The 22,016-nt window shown below is 28.6% G+C and overlaps 1 protein-coding gene across 1 annotated transcript in view; it reads right to left on the reverse strand.

The window, feature by feature from the left end:
* LOC107441299 (zinc metalloproteinase-disintegrin-like MTP8) overlaps nucleotides 1-19,486 on the reverse strand; it is an 89,832-nt gene extending 70,346 nt beyond the window's left edge. Inside the window, exon 1 of the mRNA XM_016054510.4 lies at nucleotides 19,327-19,486. Coding sequence (XP_015909996.1) covers nucleotides 19,327-19,423 — 97 coding nt within the window. The 5' untranslated portion in view covers nucleotides 19,424-19,486. The remainder of the gene's footprint in view (nucleotides 1-19,326) is intronic.
* Between the last annotated feature and the right edge of the window lie 2,530 nt (nucleotides 19,487-22,016).

Consider the following 22,016-nt stretch of genomic DNA (forward strand, 5'->3'; position numbering starts at 1 on the left):
ATTATGATGCACATTAAAGTTTTGAACAGCCGTTAAGATTTTCTTTTCAAAACCTAGCTTAAACATATCTATCAGTCTAGTTAAAGTTTCTAAACATACTTTAAAAAAAATAATAATAAATCTTTTGAGATATTTAAGGCAGAAATTTCCTTAGTAGCTGCGGATTTTTTTTAAAAATAAAAAAAAAGGCCTTAAACATACATTTAATTGCATTCAATTTTAAAAGCCAACAATACGCTAGCTGCATTTTATCTTCAACAATTGCAAAAAGTGATACATTATGATGCGCGTTTAAGCCTGGAAGAGACGTTAACATTTTCTTTTCAAAATCTAGCTTTAATTCATCAAGCTACCAGCCTTTTATCTCAACAGCTAATGAGTTTGTCTATAAACAGGCATTGCATTACAAGTAAAACTCATTCCAACCAACATTTTGCTATTCATAAAAAGTAATCGCGTCTAAGTCGTGTTCTAACATTGTCCGAAGGTCGCCATGTGGTTTAAAAAAGAGAGTCTTTTCATATTTTTTTTCTTTTCCGGAAGTATGAGTCAGGAAGGGTCATGTTAGGCCACACGACGAGTTTTGGGGCAGAAAAGAACGCGTTGTTTTCACTCTCTATATGAATTGCCTTGCTTATGCTATTCATTTGAAAACAAATAAATTTAAAGATTGTGACTTTTTGAGTTAATTATTAATAAAGGAAAGTTATGAATTTATTTGCAAGAAATTGTTGAGAGATGCATTGAACGAGCCATTGATACACTTAATTATTCTTTGAACTTTGTTTGACTCAAGAAAAATCAATGCGAAATAATATAATTTTAACTACAATTTTTTTTTTTTTTATCTATTTCAACATTGCGAGAATGAAATTAGAAGGAAATCACAACCAGGTAGTGATTTTCAGATAGTAGATCCCCGAAAATCAAGAAGCCTCACTTCCTTTTTTTTTTCCGCTTATATTTTTAATAAAAATAAGATTCAGCATTTGATTAAAGATGCAAAATTCATTCATTATAAGTTCAGGATAAAAAAAAAAAAAAAAAAAAAAAAAAAAAGAAACTTTATTTTTTTTTATTTAATTTATTGGCTTAGAAATTTTACATAAAAATTTTCAAAATTATTAGAATTATATTTTTAAGACTGGTCAAAAAATATTTTCTAAGTTTATAATTAATTTTATTGAATTAACCTTGACAAGTTTATCCATACCAAATTTGTGGTTATATCAATGTCAAACTCCGTAGTATAGTAACCCAGAAGACAAGAATTCTTTCTTTATGCTGAAACATTAGGACAACAACTCGCTTCGTAAATTATTTTACGGGAGAAACAAACGAACATTGCGATGCCTGGAGAGAAAACCACGAAGCTCTGCATAGTAAGTCTAATAGCAAAAGTCCTCATGATCCGTCTGATAAAGAGAATATTTGTCTTTCGCTCGGTAGTCGATGCGAGTTGGGAGCAGTACACGGATTACATAGCCACCACGGGGATACGAACCTGCGAAGCGCTCGATACTTTGACAATAAAGCAACCATATTTGGAAAAAAATATCATGGTTTCAGGACATTGTTTTCTAACAAAACATGGCTGCCATTTAAATATGCAGCAAACTTTTGCTTATTCTCCCAACAAAACTCGAAGGTAATCCGACACACTTGAATAATAATTCTTCCTATATTATAAACTTTGCTTAACCCACTGATAAAAAATAACGACATGTACAAATAGAAAAAAATTTCAAAAGCTTTGGTCATTTTTCAACATAATGCAATTTTACTAATGTTGAGTTAAAATAAATGTTTTTTTTTTCTTTTTTGAAAACAAACGAGAAAAAAAAAAAACGCTTTTTTTGGGGGGAGGAAAAAGTAAAATCAGAAATATTAATAACGTATTTTAAATCACAGAACGTTAGACAAAATAAGAAGCTTTGTTCAATTAAGGAAAATACTAAAATAGCAGCAGCTTAAAATCTGATTATAATCCCTTAAAATTATCAATTATACTTCCTTTTTACAATGCGGTAAAAACAAAAAATGCAAACAATAATTAAGACATTTATAGGATTTATAAATATTCACTTTTAGTGAACTAAGTGTAGTAAATGGATTGATTGAAACATTAGGGGCAAATTGAACAACATGTAGTGAAAAACAAAAGCAGCAAGACTTTTTTTCCTTCTAAACCACCACATCGCAAAAGAACTAGGGCGAGAACCAGGCTTCGATTGCTAAGCAACGTACACCGATCCTAACGATATAAATTGTGTCAAAGGGCTGAACAGGAAAATTCACTTTCGCTTTTTTCTTCCGGAAAACGGGAATGGCGAGAATAAAAAGGAAAAATACACAATGGGGAGTGATAAAGACGGAAAACTAATGGAGAAAATTTTTAAAGAATTTGATACAAGGAAAATTTTTAAGTTATGATCAATTTTAGAAAGAATATTCTTGATTTAACTCGCAGATACTAATGGAAAACATTGATTTTTTTAAATAAAAAAAATGAAAGAGGTTTCTCAGAACATTACTTTCCGCCCTTTTTATTAGCTTTTTTTCTAAACATGCAACTCATGCAAAATATCGCGAGATGCCTTAGAACACGAAGAATATTAATAATACAAATTCTTTTACTTTGCATTTTAAGATTGTATTTATAAAATATTGATCACAAGAAACTTTTTTTTTCCAGTTTATTTTTAAAAAAATTATCGGAAGCCACCAGAATAAACAGTTACTTGCATTAATCACTATGGCCTAGAGCAGGGATGGCGAACCAATGGCACGCGTGCCATTTATGGCAAGCGACACAATATTTTGGGCACGCCATCGATCACAATTGTTATTACACTATGAATTATTATTACACAAATGTTATTACACTATTAAGCACATGTAACAATTAAAATAAAATTCACAAAAGCGAACAAAACAATAAACAATCATTGATAAAAGAATTAACGATTAATGCTAAAAAAACAATTAATAACCATAAAAAACAAGCTAACAATAAATAACTAGCAAAAAAATAATAATAATAATAACTGTCCTGCTTAAACTAACATCCTACAACTTAATAAGTTATCTGCAACAACAGAATTCACACTAATGTTACTTTAAGTTGTTTTAAGACATGGCAAAATGTATTTCTCTTTCAATGTAAATAAAGAGTTTTGAGCTGATTATTATAATTAATAAGTATTTAGTACTATTATTTTCCAAATAATCACGAAGTCAAAATTATTTGACGGCACGTCTATGACCTCATTAAACAATTTTTTAGAAAAATTGGCACGTTGGTGTATAAAGGTTCGCCACCCCTGGCCTAGAGGTTTTTTTTCTTTTTTTTTCGAACTGTACATGGTACTAGTAATAGGATAACTTGCTTTTAGTTGATGTGCCATTATGATTAAAACCTTTTAAATTTTAATATAATTTTATTTAACTAAAAGTCATTCATGGAAACAAAGGAGACAATTGGGTACTTGCAACTCGAGAAGAAGAGAAGCGATTATACCTAACCACGTGATTTAAATCAGATTTAATTGGAAACTGTAAGCGACGTCTTGCGTGTGACTGTCGAACCCGATTGCCATCAGAATCGACAAATGCCGCGATTTATGGTAAATGAAATGAAACGCATCTCCATTTCAATTTAGAAATTTTTTTAAATATAAATTTTTGTGATTAAAATAATCATTTTTACTTTTTAAAAATATTCATTAATTTCTTCTTTAGGGAAAAAAAAAACATTTAATTAGCTGGTACGAAGTGTAGAAAATTTCAAAATCAAAGGTTTCTTTTTAGTATAATGTGAGATTCAATTTTCGACCTTATGACAACTAGCTTCGACTACGGAAGAAATGCATACGTACAAATTTCGGCACAATTTTCTGCAACGAAAGTTGAAGCAAATACTAGTTGTTAAATTAAACTTGTTTCATCTTTATTTTGCCTTAAACAATTTTACTACGATAAAAATTTAAGTTTATCATAAATTTTTTAATGATCAGCCCACTTGGAATATCAGATACGCCCCAAAAATCCTGCTTTAAGCTTAAGCCCTGCCATCCAATCCATTAGTTTTTAAAGGTACCTAGAAGAAACCCATCTTATAGACTACTATGATGTAGTCAATTTTTAGGAAGACATAAAGAGCTTCATCTTTCTTATTACGTTAACCAAATATTTACATTAAAAAGACGGATACATAACTTTTCCAAATAGGATTTTCTTGAAGCGAGAAAAATAAAGAAACGTGGTTTCTTGAAGATCACTGATGTTTTCATAGCTGTTGTCAGCTGTTCTTTTTAAACACGGGCATTTTGCCATCAAATGTTTACTTTGACAACATTAGGCGGTTATATAAAACACATTCATTCTATTCCCTTTTTCTTATGTGTACAATCAAACATTTATTCTAATATAAAATATATACATTATGCCGATAACTAATACGTGACTCAAAGCAGTAACAGAAAAATTTTTATTAATTACATTTGTTAATTAACCCTCAGATTTTTTAGTTTTAAATGTGATACAAATTATGAAAATCAATTTTGAAAAGAATAATAAAGAGCACATTTAGGCCCGATCTTTACAGACTGCAGCCCAAATTCCAGATAAAAAATAAATAAATAAAATTTATTAAAATTTCGACAGATTTATTAAAATTTTGAAAACAAGTTCTTTATTTTTATTTTAGGTTGATGTTTTGAATTTTAGGTTGCATTTAAAATTAAAATTGCGTTAAAATAATTACAGCTAGTAGCCTGAATAACTTCTGATCTAATGAACGGATCTCCAAGTTTTAGGACTCAATCTTAATGATTCAAGATCGTGATCTTTATGCCAATTAATTAGTGCAGACATTTTCAGTTACGAAAACAGATACAAAAACGTATTTTATCCGATTTAACATATCTTTTTTCAGGCGGATTCGGATTTCTGACCCTCAAAATATAGAGGATAGCAGCAAAACATGGACCCCATAGTTTGATCAGGACAGCGGTCCAAAGTTTGAACCTCTTAATGTTAATTTTACTTTTTTTGCATTTCGCCTTGGCTCGAGAACTTTTCAATTGAATTGAAAAAATTTTGCACACAATTATAAAATTCCTTTATCCGAAGATAATTCCACGCAAAAAATAACTTTTAGTAAATATTTGTTTTTTTTTTTACTATTTATTCAATAAAGTTCGAAAAAATTCACTAGCTCAAAAAATATTCAAGGTGGCACGCTTTTTATTTTGCTCACTGTACAGTAAAATATCAATATTTGCATAAAAAATCACGATTTTAAAACAATTACTAAGAGAGCCGCAACTGAACAGTTCAGAATCATTAAGCAAAAACAAATTAAAAACCTCGGGGCAGACTTAAAATGTAAGAAAAAATAATTAACATTTCTAACTCAAATGAAGGTCTTTTTAAACATCAGAGATCAAAATATGCACTAACAGACAAATGAGCGTTTTCATAACATTGAATTCTATCTGTAAACACAGCAGGAGGAGGTACAAACATTAGGTGTTTCCATTCAATCTTTCATTACCGCGCGGGTGTACACAGCGTAATCAAGTCATTGAAGGGAAGGTAATAGGAAAACATGTTATTAGGATGCATTTCCTCCACAACAGCGTTGCACAGTCGGCGCCAACATAGAATTTTTCACCGATCAGAAAAAACCACGACCCGTTCAGATAAATGTTCACCGGGTAATCAATGACCTAATTCAGAGGAGAATTTCTCCCCTTCTGGGAAGGGTTCATTCAGAACTCGATATTATTGAACGGAAAGAAGGTTTTAAAAAATAAAAAGAAGAAAAAAAATAGCTGCGAACATCCAAGTTCGCGTTTAACACCAAGGAAAAAGGAGAACAGAGAGAGGGGAGATGCACTAAATTTAGTCTCGCGGCTGGAGTCCTCAACAACGACATGCAGAGATAGACACAATAGAAATGCCGGTGAGGCTTTGAATTGGAAGAAAATACGACAAAATACGTGAGGAAGAATAGGATGGAATGACTCGTATTAAATATTTAAATGAATGATGCTACATGAATCGCAGAGATATGGAGATATGGGCTAAAAATATGACTTTACAAAACTGTTATAACATTTATCAAAAATTATTTTTAGATTCATAAAACTCTAAGTTTTAAGTAAAACACTTATTTTAACAAGCGATACTATGGGCCACGTTTAACATAGTACTTCATTTTTTAGTAATAGTACTTCGGGTCGCGATAGCTCAAAGAATAGAGCTTTCGTCTCCCAGTGACGTAGCCTAACCCAGGTTCGAATCCCAGCGATGGCTGGTTAAATCGAATTCGACACACAGACCACAGTGCTGATTTAAAATATTCCAGTGGTAGTAAGGTCATGGGTTTCGAGTTAGTTCAATCAAAAAATCCTATCTGAAGGCTAGTTTGTCCCAAGGGCCGGGATAGCCTGCTTGGTAGGGCACTGGAACAATGTCCAAGAGATCGTGAGTTCGATCCCTGCCAATCGAAGATTCTCCGTGTAGTAAATGGTGACTGATGCACGTTAAATATGTCGAGTCGCAAAGTCCTCCATGTTCCCATAACAAATCAATACCTCTGGGGGTACTGATCCAGGAGTTTCCTTGTCTTCTGGATTGGCTCAAAATTACAATGCTACGGAGTTGTACATTAGTAGTCGTAAACCCAAAAATTGGGTCGGCTGTTCAACGACGGATATAAAATTATTAATCCCAGAGCCACGGTGGTTCAACTCCCAATGATGTGAGCCGCGTTCGAATCCCAGCGATGACTGGTGGATATGAATTCTGCTCCCAGCTTGCACCGACTAGAATGCTAACGCGATTATCCTGAGTGGTAGATGGAATATGGGTTAGATTCTCCTTACCAGTAGATTCACCGCAGGAGTTTTACGTGGTTTTCCTCTCCCTATAATGCAAATGCGGTTAATTCCATCAAAAAGATTTCCATGAAGGATAGTTTGTCTCACTGCTTGATCCAGGAGTTCCCTTGACTTCTAGGTAGGGTTCAAAATTACAAGGTTACGAAGTTAAGCATTGTTAGCGTAAATTCCTTAATAATGGGATGTCTGTTCATCACTGGTAATAAAATAGTTGTCCTTGATAACTTGTTGTAACCATGTTTTTTATAATTCCGAGAAATATCATAGTCTAAAAAAATATTTCAAAATATAAAGCTTTCCTTTTAGGCGGGACCCATAATGTACTTACTCCACCTTTTTTTTCGGATGAAAAAAATAATTTATTTTGTTACTTTTACTCTGCTTGATGATAATTCTCGTTAAAAATAAATAATTAAATAAAAATAATACGGTTACTAACACAAATTAGTAAGTCAACTGTTTTTTGCGCGATTATTTAATTTAGTTTTAAAAATAAATAAAATCTTTTACCCATTATGCATTACGTTGTTAAAAATTCTTCTAAATCCTGTTATTGCGAGGAATTATGTACTTTAAAGGGGGGCATTTGTTTCATAGAGATGAATAGGGCTCCAAAGTGCCATTTTATTCAAATATCAATTATCACTGAAGTAAAAAAAATTCCTTAAAGTACAAAAATAATAGATCATTTTAAAATTAAGGTATTTAAATGATAAATGAAGCATATATTCTTTGAATTGAAAGGCTTAACATTAGGTATAAATAAAAATTTTCGAAAATACAACAAAGTAAAAGTTTTTTTTATAAAATCTATTAAGCAATTATCTTCCTGACATATTATCTAACTAAACAATAACTAGAATTATGGATCTGATAATAATTTCATAATACCAAATCTCACATAGCAGTAGTAGAAAATTAAATCTAACAAAAAGCGTTATGTAAAAGGTTAAATTAATTTTGTTCAAAGAAAAAAAAAAGAGCAGCTATGCCACATGAAGAGTTCAGAAGCATAACAGTACTTTTAAAACGACGGGATTTTCAAATACCCGTACATTGGTAGTAAAATGTATACAATGTCTTAATCTGTTGAGTAAATGCCAAGTAATAAAAATGAATAAATATTTGTCTGAAAGATTCAGATTAACATACAATTTTATGTTCAAAAGTTTTCACCGGTAGCTGGAAAAAGCTTGATGAGTTTTAGCAAATATTTAGCATGGAATTTAAAGTGTAATACCACGGAAGTATCAAGTTCGAAAAAAAGATTTTTAAAAAAGTGCAACTAAGCCGCGTTAGCCTTTGAACCGGAAGTAACCTGTTTTTTCCAGGACGGTGGAAAAAATTGAAAAAAAAAAAAAAAAAACAGAAAAAAATTGAACAAAATTAAATAAACTAAAAATTACCGATACATTTGTTTAGCTACGAAAAGAACAGCACAAAATAATTTATTTTAGTTTTTATGCGTGATTTTAATATTTTATGTGTTCTAGCACGGCGCGTAGTCAGATTTTTCAACAAAAAACATTTTCAAAAACAATTCTCAAAAAACATTTTCAATCACTTTCAAAAAAAAAAAAAAAAAAAAAATCATAATTAGGATCTATGCAATATTTTTTTTCTCTATAGTTTAAAGTTCTTAATTTATAAACATAAAATGAATAAAATTCAAATAATCACGATAAAATAACTAGTTTCTGATAAATATCGCAGAGAAAATTGTGAAAATCATGCAATTTATGTAATTTAGAACAACAATTGATACGGCAAAGAAAAAACCTCTTTTTGCTTAATTTTTTATCTTTTAAAGTTAAAAAATTAAGCACTTTTTACATACCCCGAATAAAAAAAAGCACCTTTAAAGGCTTTTAGAAAACGTAGTCGGTTTGAGTATTCATACTTAATAGCATTAGATTATAAAAATTATGCTATTTGTAATAGTAAATTCAGTATGAGGTTTTAGTAGTGTAAATATTTAGTATTTGATTTCGTATTTTAATAGTACTAATAAAAATTGATTAAGGTATTTTAATAGTTCTTAATTCAGTTATAAAATTAGGTTTTATTACATTCAATCATGTAAAATAATAAAGAGCAACAGTAAAATGAATTTCTGAAAAAAGTTACTGTTTCCCTTTTGAACTGAACGTCTTAGCTTTTAACCTATAATAATGACATATTAAGTAACTTGAAAATTAATAATATTATTCAAACTTTATAGAAATAATAAACTGTTTGAATAATTGCTTTAAAGTTTGGTATTTCTTATTTTAAAAGCGTCCCACTTGGGTTGGAAAAAAACCATTTCTTCTGGACGGTTTTTTCCACTGTGGAATGAACTTGCCATTCCTGCAACTAAGTAAAATAAAGTGATATCCTTCCTTTGGAGTTACATAAAAACTAATAATTTTATTAACTTTTGAAAATTCGATTCGAAACCAATTCGAGTTATTAATCAAGTAAATCTCTCTTTTGAGAGAATTAATTTTAAAATTCCACACAGTAATGAAATGATTTGTTTGAGGATTATTTTAAGCAATTTTAATTTAAATTTTAAAAAAAAATGCTTATTTTATTTCATTTCCTGGGTGGGGAGATGTTTTAATTTCTGTATAATATTAGAGATTTAAAAATAACCGATTTAATTTACCTTTCACGATGATTCACCAAATCATTGTCATAAATTCAGTATTTATTTCAGGGTCATATTACCTGTGCCTGAATTATGCCTCATAAAACTTTTCTACAATAAAAGTCACATAAACAAAGATTTGAATGAATCAGTGAATGGCGTTATATGCGCATGATATAAGCAAATACAAAGGTATAGGTAGCAGGAAAATTATTTAGTTTTAAAAAGAACAAAACACGGGTAAAATCTTTCTTTTTTTTTTTTTTTTTTTGTTAATCAGACAAAATAAAAAAAAAACTATTATCTCAATCATATTAAATAATCAAATAAAAACACCCGAAAAAATATTTTTTTTTATCATTACAGGAGAAAGATACCATAAATTTAAAATAAACTTTAAAATATCAATAGAATTTATAATTTAAAAAGAGCATAGAGATGAATGCAACTATAACAGTAAACTGTTATATTAATAATAATCTCTCTCTATTAAAAAATAGTAAGGGCCGACGCTGTTTTGGGTGTTTAACTTGACATTAGATTTCATTTTGCAGCGTAAAAACTATTAAGGATCAGAAACTTGAAATTACTTAGGTGTGTTGAAAAGTGCAATGATATTACGATAGTAACAGAAAAATTTAACATTCCAAAATTTGTTCGAGAATTATTAATAGTTAAACTTTTTGGAAAAAATACCATAAGGGCCGTTCTGCAGTCTGCAATTACAGAGTTAAAATTTGGACTGCTAGAAGGGTCAGGTTTGTTTATGATCTAAACTTAGAGTTTTTTCTTCTTCCAAATTCCAATTTCAGGGTTGCCACTTAAATCTGGAAAAAAAAATCCCAGTGTTTTCCCTGTACATATTATACACATATTAAGAGGAAACAACAATTACTGTGCTCTTATGTGAGCTAGATTGGGCTAACTATATCTATTAGTTTTAATTTAAGAAATTTCAGATTCGACAATTAGTTCAAGAATTGTTAAACTTGTAGTAAAAAAAAAAAACTGCCTATAGAAATGCATCGACTTAGTTGAATTGTTGATATGATAAATTTGCATCATAATTTCACAGTTTTAACGAGTTTTTTTTAAAAATATTATTTATTTATAGCTGTAAAAACATTTTTTCTTCGAGAGATCCTTATTTTTTATGCTTGAACTCGAGTAGATGTCAACCGAAAGTAGTAAAATAGAGAGATTTAATTGCAGGTTTAAATCTTAACATTCATAGTGAAATTTTTAAAAATTAAAAAAGTAATAAACAGTGATAAAAAACGTTCTCTATTTGAATCATTTTAAGTCTCTTTACTGAGTAAAATTACTTCGTATTTATTTCCTCTTAAAGATTCTCGCAATCTGTATTCCCTAGGTTAATTTTTTTTTTTTTTTTTTAAGTTCAGGTGATTATCTTTCAAATCTAGGTAATCGTCTACTTCATTACGATTAACGCAGTAAAAAAAAAGTTCTCGTTCTTACATAAAGATACAATAGTCGTATTTTTAAGAAACCAAAACTTTCTAAGCATTTTTATTTATTTATCTTTCTATTAAAAAAATGCTCTAGCATTATGTCATTCTTTTTGATCGGTAATAAGACATGGACTTAAACATTCAATATATAAATATGTAAAATAATATTACGTAAGCACAAAAACAATTCCAAGAAACCCACCGAAAAGACGTAAATGCTCTTACACGGCAGACATGCTCTATGTCAAGGTTATGTTGAAAACGTGAAAATGTTTACAAACCCTCAGTTATTAGAGTGCCATTAGTATAAGTAACTAAGTCCTATAAAATGGCTAAAAAACGAAAGGCCTTGAATAAGAATAAATAAGTAAAAATAGAAAGTCAAAAAAGATCGAACAGTCTGTTTACTACTAATGGTAAAAGCAATTATAATAATGGTAAAAGTTATTACTAGAATGGTTTCAAATAATTAAGATACATGGCTTCTATTTAAGGCTGTTTTTCGAAGGCTTCGTCGTCACATGAAATGTTTCTTTGCGAATAATAAACTATCTTCATAACTGTTGTGAGTTTGCAACAGTTACGGGTCGAGTTTAGCCCATCTAAAACCAGCGCGGTCTATGCATATTTTGAAAATGGCGCAAAACGTCTATATGGAGAAATGCCACAGTTTTGTCTAATTTTTTAATATTCAAAAATATACACCTATTCTGCATTATCTGGGTTCATAAAAAGTTTGCAAAAACGGAGAATAAGGCAGTGATTTTGATAATTTTCATCTAGGTAGTAAAAATGTCGCCAAATTGGCAATTTTTAAGAAAGTTTAAAATAACTTTAAAATATATAAGTTATTCGCCCGTTCTAAAGCCCAGATGACGGTAAGATTATTTATGTAGTTTAAAATCATCGCACTGTTTCAAGAGTAAGGCACTTAAACTGTGGCTTTTTTATTTTCCGAGGAGACATAGCTTCCAAAAAGAATGTTAAGCAAGAGGAGCACACAACATTATCAATATGACCGACGCTACGTTTAAAGATTTATGAGAACAGTTAATGTAAAATGCGAGACAATATTTTAAAAGAACAGAAGAAATAATATATAGCCAGCAATGAGTTTGCCTTTCTTCACAAGGGCTTCAAAGGTCAGATTGTTTAGGTTGGATTGAATGTACAGTTAAATTGCAAAAGCGTCAAATGAGGCTATACAGAATTAAGCAGAAAGTAAGGAAAAAATTAAGCCATTACATACGGCCAAGTATTAAATTTAAGCGTAACTAATGAAAAGTTAAATCGAACGCTAAAAGAATAAGGAAAAGAACAAATAGGGAACGTCACTGTGGTACATTTATTAATTTGAAGATTATAAACCGTTGGTAGGAAATGTTTTAATAATAACCAAAAAAAAACTGTCACTTAAAAGAAAATATATACTAAAGCCTGATTTCTTTAAAAAAAACTTTCTTTGTGCAATTTTATAAAATTAAATACAAACTAGTTAAATGTAGTAGACTAGTAGTTAAATAGTTGATGGCAAACCTTTTATCAGCCTTATAAAATGGCTGTCATCAACTATTAAAAGTATTTTCAAAACTTATGATTAAATAGTAGTAGGATATTTTTTTATATAATTTGCATTTCGTCTAATACAAATAAAAGTTTTTTCAAATCATCGGAACATATTTAATTTCTATGCCACATATTCGTTGCCATTTTCTCTTGAAAAACTAAGATTAAATTTTCCAAATTAAAAAAAAAAAGGCTTTTTCGTGCAAAACCGAATATTTTCGAACTGTAGAATCACGAATAACAATAAGTAAGCATACGGTTTCTTTTTTAAGTAATCAGATGTTAACTGTTTTTTCAATCAAAATCACTATGACTTATAAAATCTTGCCAAATTGGAAATGATAAGTAAAGCTCTCAGAAGAGAATCTATTTTTGGATAACATCAAAAAGAGAATGAAAAAGTCTAATAGCTCTAAGGACAGATGATTTCTTTAATAAATGAATTTCTTGGCATTTTAAAACATCTTATTTTTACAGGATAATTAATAATACAGAAAAATATCTTATTTATTTGCATTTTGAAACTGTATTTTAAATGTCTATAATATATTAAGAAAAAGCATATTTTCATATGATGGAAACAAAATTAATTTTTTCTGGTATAAAAAGAACGTTTACAGAAACGTTATTTAAACTGAAGCCACGTTGTCTTTTTTTTTTTTTTTTTTACTTTAGTTTTCGTGTACTAATTGTAACGATATTAATTCAGGGTTTGTTAATTTTATGTTTATAAAATTTACAGTTTCCATTCGTAGTATAAACACATAGCATACATTTTTTGGGCAAAACCACTATAATTTCTACCGTCTGTCCCCTCCACTATAAATTTCTGACAAATAAAAATCTAGCTATTGTTAATATTTTTCACAATTACGATGTTAATCTGCATCGTATGTTTAAAACCTCATATCTCTCTATATTTATATCTCTATCTTTGATTAAGTTTTTTCTAAACTTTAATTTATAAAAAAATAAGAACTATTTTATTGTTTCCGAACGCAGTTAAAATTTTTGACAATTTCTTTATCTGAGACTTTTTGACAATTATCTTTATGAACACTTCAGTAATAATAATAAGACCAACTCTGAAATTAAGAGGGAATAAATTAAAAGACAACCATTATCAATACACTGCTGGATAAAGAAATCAAAAGAACACCAAAAATTATGTATATATTTCATTTAATGTAACGAAAGGACAGTAAAGACCAATTATATTTATTTTATATTTCTATGTATAACAAGCGACAACAACAAAAAATTTCCTTTTGAGCGTTTTCTAAGTATATTTTTTGATCACTTCATTCCAAGTAAAATTTAATATATTTACAGGGGGGAAAAGGATGCACTTTGTGGTAGATACGAATATAGCTTAACAACGTAAAAAAAAGCAACAATATGAGCGCAATATAGGTGGTATACATTGCACTTTTCTCACGTAGTTTAGTTTTATACGCAAATACATTTATTTTAATAAAAAATAAGAATATGATTTTTTTTTACAGTTAAATTAAACTTTTCGTAAGAGAAAAAAGAAAGAAAAACGACCAAAGATTGAACAAATAAGTGTAAAAAGAAAGCTACTCTATTGAAAGATAACATAATAGAAGAAAAAAAAAATGCTGTTTCTTTTAGGATGTCACACAAGCTTATTCATATAGAAGCTTTACTACTAACCTTGAGCATAGCTAAAACAATAACGACCTCTATTATGTCGTTTTTATTGCAAAAGGGGGGAATACTGCTAAAGCATCCTCAACAATTTCTGTCGGGAGAAGCTAGAGCAGAATAAAAAATGTACAGAAGGGGGTGGGGGTCAAAAGTCACTAAGGCAGATGGCGTCGGCACGTGTTTCAAAAATCCTCTATCATCAGCTTAGACATGCTATGATTTAAGAAGAAAAAAAAACATTTTTCACTAATTGGCAGAAAAAAATATAAGAGTTCAAATGGCAACATACAACATAACGAACATTTTAAAAACAGAAAAGTAAAACTGTTAAGTAGCTGTTTTACCAAAAACAAAAATTATCTTAAACACAAATTGTGAAATGAATCTGGCGCCGCAAGATATATTTAAGGCTGTGATTTATGATGTAATTTTTCTTGTTTTTAATTTTATTATTCTTAATTTTATTACAAACATAAAAAAATGCCTTTTTTTTCCTTTCTTTTTGCAAAATAAGTTGAATATTTTTTAAACTTGGAAAAAAATTTACCTTTAAAAACTCTTCTGCGTTAGACTTTAAACTTAATCGATCAACTACTGTTTTTCCGCTACCCTCTTAGAAAAATCATAATATCTGTACCATAAAACAGTGCAAACTCGTTGCAACCTCAATAAAGTGTTAAATTAAGATGAACAATTCTTTCGAAGATGATGAGGTATGAAATTGATAGCGTGTTATGTTTATGAAGTACCATAATAGGATTCAACTTAGCTTAATTCATATATGCGATAATATAGATACCACTAATTTGAACGATGTTATATTATACAACACACTCCGAATCTTCTTACAGTACACTTTTCCCAATGAACTGTCGGCCCGTTTCTTCATTCATCCGAGTTTTTTAAATACTTAAAAAAGGGAATGTTTCCCTTAAAAATAAAGAGAAGAAAAAGAAGAAAAAAAACAATCATTTAAAATAATACTATTTTCAAAACAGACAAAATATTATTTCTCGTATTGGTTTCGAAACAGATAAAATATTCCCTAACAGCAAAATAACTTGGACCCTCATTGGGCCAATATTCATGTATCTTGGCTCAGCAAGGGTTCAATGGACCTTTATTTTTCCGATATTGGCCTTACATAAAATTTTCCGATTCACCCCTCATTACAACCAATATCGGTCCTATATAGAATTGTCTCGGATTCACCCCATATTTTATATCCATTATTTAGCCAATGTAAGTTCTACATTGGCCAATGTAGGCCCTATATAATCCATTCTAGGACCAATATTAAAAAATCTAGACATCCGAATATAGGACCCATATCGAGCCAATCTTGTACCCAACTGGGGTCAAGTAAAATTGTTGCTATGGTTGGTTTATTCGTTTAAAAGGGAAGATGTACAGCGAGAGAAACTTATCAAGGCAAACCCTGTTTTACCTCCATTGATATTTTAGAACTTAAAATTTAGAGAATAGTGAGTTCAGGTAAACCTCCATCGTTTCACCTCTATTGATATTTTAAAACTTAAAATTTAGAGAATAGTGAGTTCAGGTAAACCTCCATCGTTTCACCTCTATTGATATTTTAAAACTTGAAATTTAGAGAATAGTGAGTTCAGGTAAACCTCCATCGTTTCACCTCTATTGATATCTTAAAACTTAAAATTTAGAGAATAGTGAGTTCAGGTAAACCTAGAGTATACCATGAAGTTTCAAATGCTGAAATAATTTCTTCAAAATATCAAAATGCAAAGAAATTATTGCAGGATAACTTTTCTATGGCTTATTCCTGTTATGATTTATTTTGGAATTCGATAAACATTTTTTCCCCCGCATTTGAAAGTACATGGTTTACTACATAAGTTTACCCGAATGCCCTTTTCTCTAAATTTTAAATTACTTGTGTAGTTGGGTGAAAAAATTTACCATTAAGAGTTATCTAAAGAGCTACACAAAAATTCGATGGATGAGAAGTTGTATGTATTTTCGAATTCTAGAGTGGAAGTTAATCTTGGAAGACTTTTTTTATAATTTTAACTTTGACAGTTTACAATTATATCTACTCGTATAAAGAAATTTAAAAAAAAAATTATCAGAGATGTGGAAAGACAGAGGAATGGGAATAACATAACCTTTTATTCTCACTTATTAGATAAAAACAACAAGATAAACCGTTGAAAGCTTTACTGATTTCTTATAAGAAGAAAAAGTATTGGTCTTCCTTTCTAATCAGCTATATGACAGCAATTCAAGATAAGATTTTAAAGGATATAATCTGAGTTCTAAGAAAAGAAATGGTATTTACTATCTCTTAAGAGCTTACTTCTAATTCTAAAAGATATTGCTTATTTTTTTTTTTTTCATTTCTAATTTAGAACAAATTTTAAAAAGAAACCCCACCTGTTCCTGATTTAAAATTACTTTATAACCCAAAATCTGAAGAATAATATTTATATTGTTAAAACAAATTAAAGACCAGAAAAAAAGGATGCGATTTTTTTTCATTCAAGTTCCAGTGCAATAAAACAGTAGTAGTTTATAGGAATTATTGTAAGCTGAGCTGTTTATAAGGCCAGTTGCTTGCTTTCACTATTTAGAAATTCTTAAATCAATCATGGAACTGATAATATAGGAACTAATAAGAATTTTTTTATTTCCAGTTTTAATTGATCGTGAATAAAAGGAACACTTAATGCCTTTAGAGCTAGTAGGAATGTTCTAGAATTAATTATTTAAATTAATTTAATAATTTATTGCAATTAATTATTACCATAATATGTACTGATCTAAATTTTACTAATTATTTTAAAAATCTTTAGTAAATGAACGGAGAAGGAAATTTTTTTTTAATCATATCATTTTCTCAATATTAAGTCTAAAAATTGTGTTTTATGTCAAACAGCTGAATTCACAGGCGGCATCTAATCTAGTTTTTTATTTAGTTTTAGTATATGCATTAACTGAAATTGAATGAGCGGAAATATAGCTTCCGTTAAAATAAAAACAATAATTAAAGAAAATAATCATTGGGAATGGTTATCAAAGAAACATATATGTACTTCATTATTGTTGAATTTGATTATTTTTATTCAATACAAATACATCCTTTTTGTAATTCCTTCATTATATTGTTATTAGGAAGAGAAAAAAAATATTGTTTTGAATTTTCTTTACATACAATTATTTTAATTAAATAATTTAATAAAAATAATGGAAATATTAAATAAATAAGAAATATTTAATGGGATTTAAATTTAATGCCAAATTCCGAAAATCATGACTAATTCCCGAACTGCTGTCACCCTAAGGTTCTGAGGAAAACCATTTGGAAACCACTGTTCTATAAGTTCCCTTTGTGCATTAATAACAAAAAATTTCATTTTCCGAAAATTGTCGCCTTAGCGAGATCTCATCTTTTAGAATAGGATTTTTGTGCAGTATGTGCACAGACTTTTCAGAAAATACTTCTCCCCCTTTCAATTTTAGCATAAAAAGCAAACAAGAGGAAAAATAACATGAAAATTAATTTATGTAGTGATAATTGATAAATTCTAATTTAAGATTTTATGATCTCATAATTATATAAGAATAAAAAAAATTTTCAAGCCTTTCGAATACCAATACATGTCTATAAGTAACCCCTAACAAGAATATTAAATTTGATAACAGATTGCACAAACATTAAATGTCTATGAAAAAAAAATTAACTTAATTTAACATTGCACTTTTACTCTACATTTACAATTTAGCATAAATTAGGCATACATATTTAAAATATTCATTTATCATAATTTTACTATAATCTTCTGAAAAGGGAGAGAATAAATGAGAAAATTTACATTACATTTTGTATAAATTAGTAGATTTAAGTTAGGCATTAAGTTACATTCTAACATAAAGCAACATAAGTAAAGTAAATTAAAGTTAATTAAAATAAAAAGAATATATACACAATATAATCGGCAACTGTCTTACATTCATTCAATTAAGCAAGAACAATTTTAAATGATCACCAAAACTACCTCTAATGATGTTCAAACTACAATAAAATAAACATATAAATATGATAAGCAGTTGATTATAAGTTGGTGTGATTAAACTCTCGCCAATGATAATAATATATTTGTTAATAATCGATTTTTCAATTTACATTTTGCTAAAACTTTTGAAAATTAATTTTTTGGAAAGAGTATAAAGTGGCAGGTATCAAGGCTAAAGACAAATACGTGAACAACAGCATCATCTGAAAAACTTTGTTGGAAAAAAATTCTAAGCATGAAAAAGCACATCTTGATAAGTTCAAAATTGAAAAGCACAGCAATGATTAAAAATTACAGGTTCGATTAGATAATTGTTAATTGGGTAATAGGGATTTTTATTCTGCATTAATTTCTTAACAAATAATTGACATGCAACATTAAAAATGTAATTATATGATGCATAAAATAAATTAGTAAAATAATTAGAAAAAAAAACCGTAGGACTTCCTGTTGTAAATGGATCTGATAAGTTAGCAGTTGACTAAAACATGAAAAGTAACTAATAAAAGCAGAAAAAAAAAAAGATTTTTTTCAACAGCTGATGTTTACATTCTAGCTTGAGGTCACTCTAGGAGGGAATTTCCTCGTATTTCATGTTTGACCGTGAAGGTTAGAATTTGAACTGAAATCTAGATTCAATGCAGATAGAGAAAGCTAATTTAATTCTTTTTATTTCGAGTATAATAATACACACAATTTTTTCCCATACTACAGTGTTAAATCTCAGAGTGCTAACAACATCTCCATATATCTTTATGATCAAGACAAAACAATAATAGATCAATAAATCAAAACATTCTTTAAAAAAAAAATCTCCAAGCGAACTTTAATTACAAAATTCTATTTACACAACAAGGGGGTGGGGTTCCTAATAGTAAACCGATCTATAAAATGCAGTCCTTACGTCAGAGCCGTAGTGAGGTAGTTCAAAATCAGAACGAAATAATGTTTGGTTGATAACAGCTGATATTTTAAAATTAAAGATGATACAGGATGCAATTTGGCATGGAAGATTAAGGTTCACTTACCTTTTTTAAATCCTAAACAGGTGTGAGCGTTGATCCAATATATAAACAAAACAATAACCGCATGTAATCCAACATTGCGGGAAAACTTTGCGGCCATTTTCACTGCGAGTTACAGTGTCACTGCCGCAACCCTAATGCTCAGAAATGGTTTTGTTTCTTTCATGATTTCTCTTCCCTTTTCGCAGCCAACAGATGATTTCTTTGGCGTCTTTTTTGGCGGATTTCTGTCGTTTGGAGAAAACTACTTGTAGATTCGAAAGGATTTAGTTTCTATCTTGCCTTCTTTTAATTATTAAAAATAACAATTAGCACTTATTGAAAATGACAGATTCATGCCAAACTTCAATTTTATTTGGAAAAAAAAATGTTAAAATTTTTTTCGTAATTTCAATAATTTAAGACAAAAAATCTTATGATGTTAACTTTTGTGGAAAATATTTTTTAATGTATAGATAGACAACTTTATTAAATATTACGAAAAGATTTTCCTATCTTTTTTAGATAGGGATTAATTACTGACGTAACTTTTTATCTATTGTGTGTAATTATTTATTTTGGAGTTTTTATCATTAATGTTTCTTTAAGAATTAAAATAAAAAGAAAAAATAATAGGAACATTTCACTTCATTTAAATTTGTGCACAAGAGAGGAAATTTGAGAGATACAGTCCTCATTATATTTTAGTCAATCGCATCAACTGCCGTAGACATAATTTATTAATAGAAATAAGCGTAGTTTTTACAAATAAATGAATTTCTCATTTCTCTTCAAGAAATTTGTTTCCCTCTCTGTTCTTTAAATATTTTTCATTTTCGCATCTTTTAACAAATAAGTGATTTTTTCATATTTTGTCCTCAAAAAGTTTTTTTGTTTTGTTTTTGTTTCTTCTTTTGTTTTTGTTTCTATATTTTCCTTTTTCACATATTTCAGCAAATAAATTGCTTTTTCATTTTTTGTTATTAAGGAGTTGTTTTTTTCTTTTTTTTCTGTGCTTCTTATATTTACTATTGTTACAAATTTGTACAAATAAATGAATTTTTAATTTTTTGCCTCCAAAAGCGTTTTTGAATATATACCATTTTCACTTATTTTTACAAATAAATAAATTTTTTTATCTTCCAAAAATTTTTTTTGTGCTTCTTATATTTACTATTGTTAGATATTTGTATAAATAAATTTTTTAATTTTTTGTCTCCAAAAGAGTCTTTGAATATATTCTATTTTAGCTTATTTTTACAAATAAATAAATTTTTTATCTTCCAAAAGTATTTTTTTTGTACTTCTTATATTTACAATGGTTCCAAATTTGTATGAATGAATAAATTTTTAATTTTTTGTCTTCAAATCGTTTTTGAATATACTTTATTTTTACAGATAAATTATTTCTTTTATCTTCCAAAAGTTCTTTTTTTTTTCTGTGCTTTTTATTCATTCCACCTTCATGTATTTTAAAAAATAAATAAATTTTTCCTTTCTTGTCATTGAGAGGTTTTATTTTCTATTCTAGTAATATTTCCAAAAAAGAAAATAATAAAACCTAAAAATTATACCTACTTTTATGCAGCTGGAAAAAATAAACGAAATTTTTCTATTCTGACTGTTTATGTTACCTTTGAGCTTGAGCTATCGATTTGTTGTGCTACTATTTACGCATTGAATATGAAGTTAAAAAGATTAAATCTAAATACATTTTGCCATATTTTCCATCTGCGGTCAGTATTTTATAATAATTAAATTAATTGTATTTTAATTTTAAGATCATCTTTTGAGAATAAAGAAGATAAACCTGAGAAATTAGACAACTGAATAGACTACATATTTTGTGTTACACGTATACTTGCTACTACAAGAATACAGAAAATTAGATAACTGAGTATGAAAAAACTATCTGTCTAAAAATTTTTATGGTTTAATATATACTTAAAAATGTTGTTATAAAATAAGGTTTACAAAAATAAATCTTTTCGATTTTCGTCAATGCAATAATTTCTAGAAAAAAAATAGTTACATTTTTCTGGAATAAAAGAAGTACATTTTTTTTAAAAAATTCTCTATTTAGAATACTTATAATTTAAATCCGAACTATACTAAAAGAACAAAGATGACGATGAATAAAACTATAGTAAATAGGTCATTGATAGTGTTATCATTTAAGGTTTTATTTGCCAGCATGGTTATCAATTAAGGAGAATTATCATTTTCAAAAACATGATAACAAGATAGTTAAGGGGTTAGAAAATGAGCAGTTAAGCCAAAAAAAAAATGATAAAATTTTAATATATTAGATTCTCATCAGGTTGTAATGGAAAGGAGTAAAATTAAAATAAGATTTATATTCCTGGCAATTACAAGTAAAGAATTTTCCTGTAAAGAACATGGAGTTCTCCTGTTTGAAGAATTGATAAATTCCACTAACAGTCAGTCATTCAAGGTTCTACTCTTGAACAAAGATTATACAAGAAAATTTATATAACTTAGAAAGTATTCTTTCCTGTCCTGTATTCTCCAATTAAATGTTTTCTGAATATAAAGTTATTTTCTGACTGTTCAAATTACAAATTTGGATACTTTATTCTTTTCATGGTTTAGCCTCTACTGCTTGTCGAGCCATTTTTTTTAAAGTGGAAAAAAAAACAATGAAAAACATTTTTTGACAATTTCCTTTCTGTTTTTTTTCATTTACTCTTTTT

The sequence above is a fragment of the Parasteatoda tepidariorum genome, chromosome 2, assembly GCF_982258835.1.
Source record: "Parasteatoda tepidariorum strain Cologne lab strain chromosome 2, Ptep-v5.0, whole genome shotgun sequence".
Taxonomy (NCBI): Eukaryota; Metazoa; Arthropoda; class Arachnida; order Araneae; family Theridiidae; genus Parasteatoda; species Parasteatoda tepidariorum.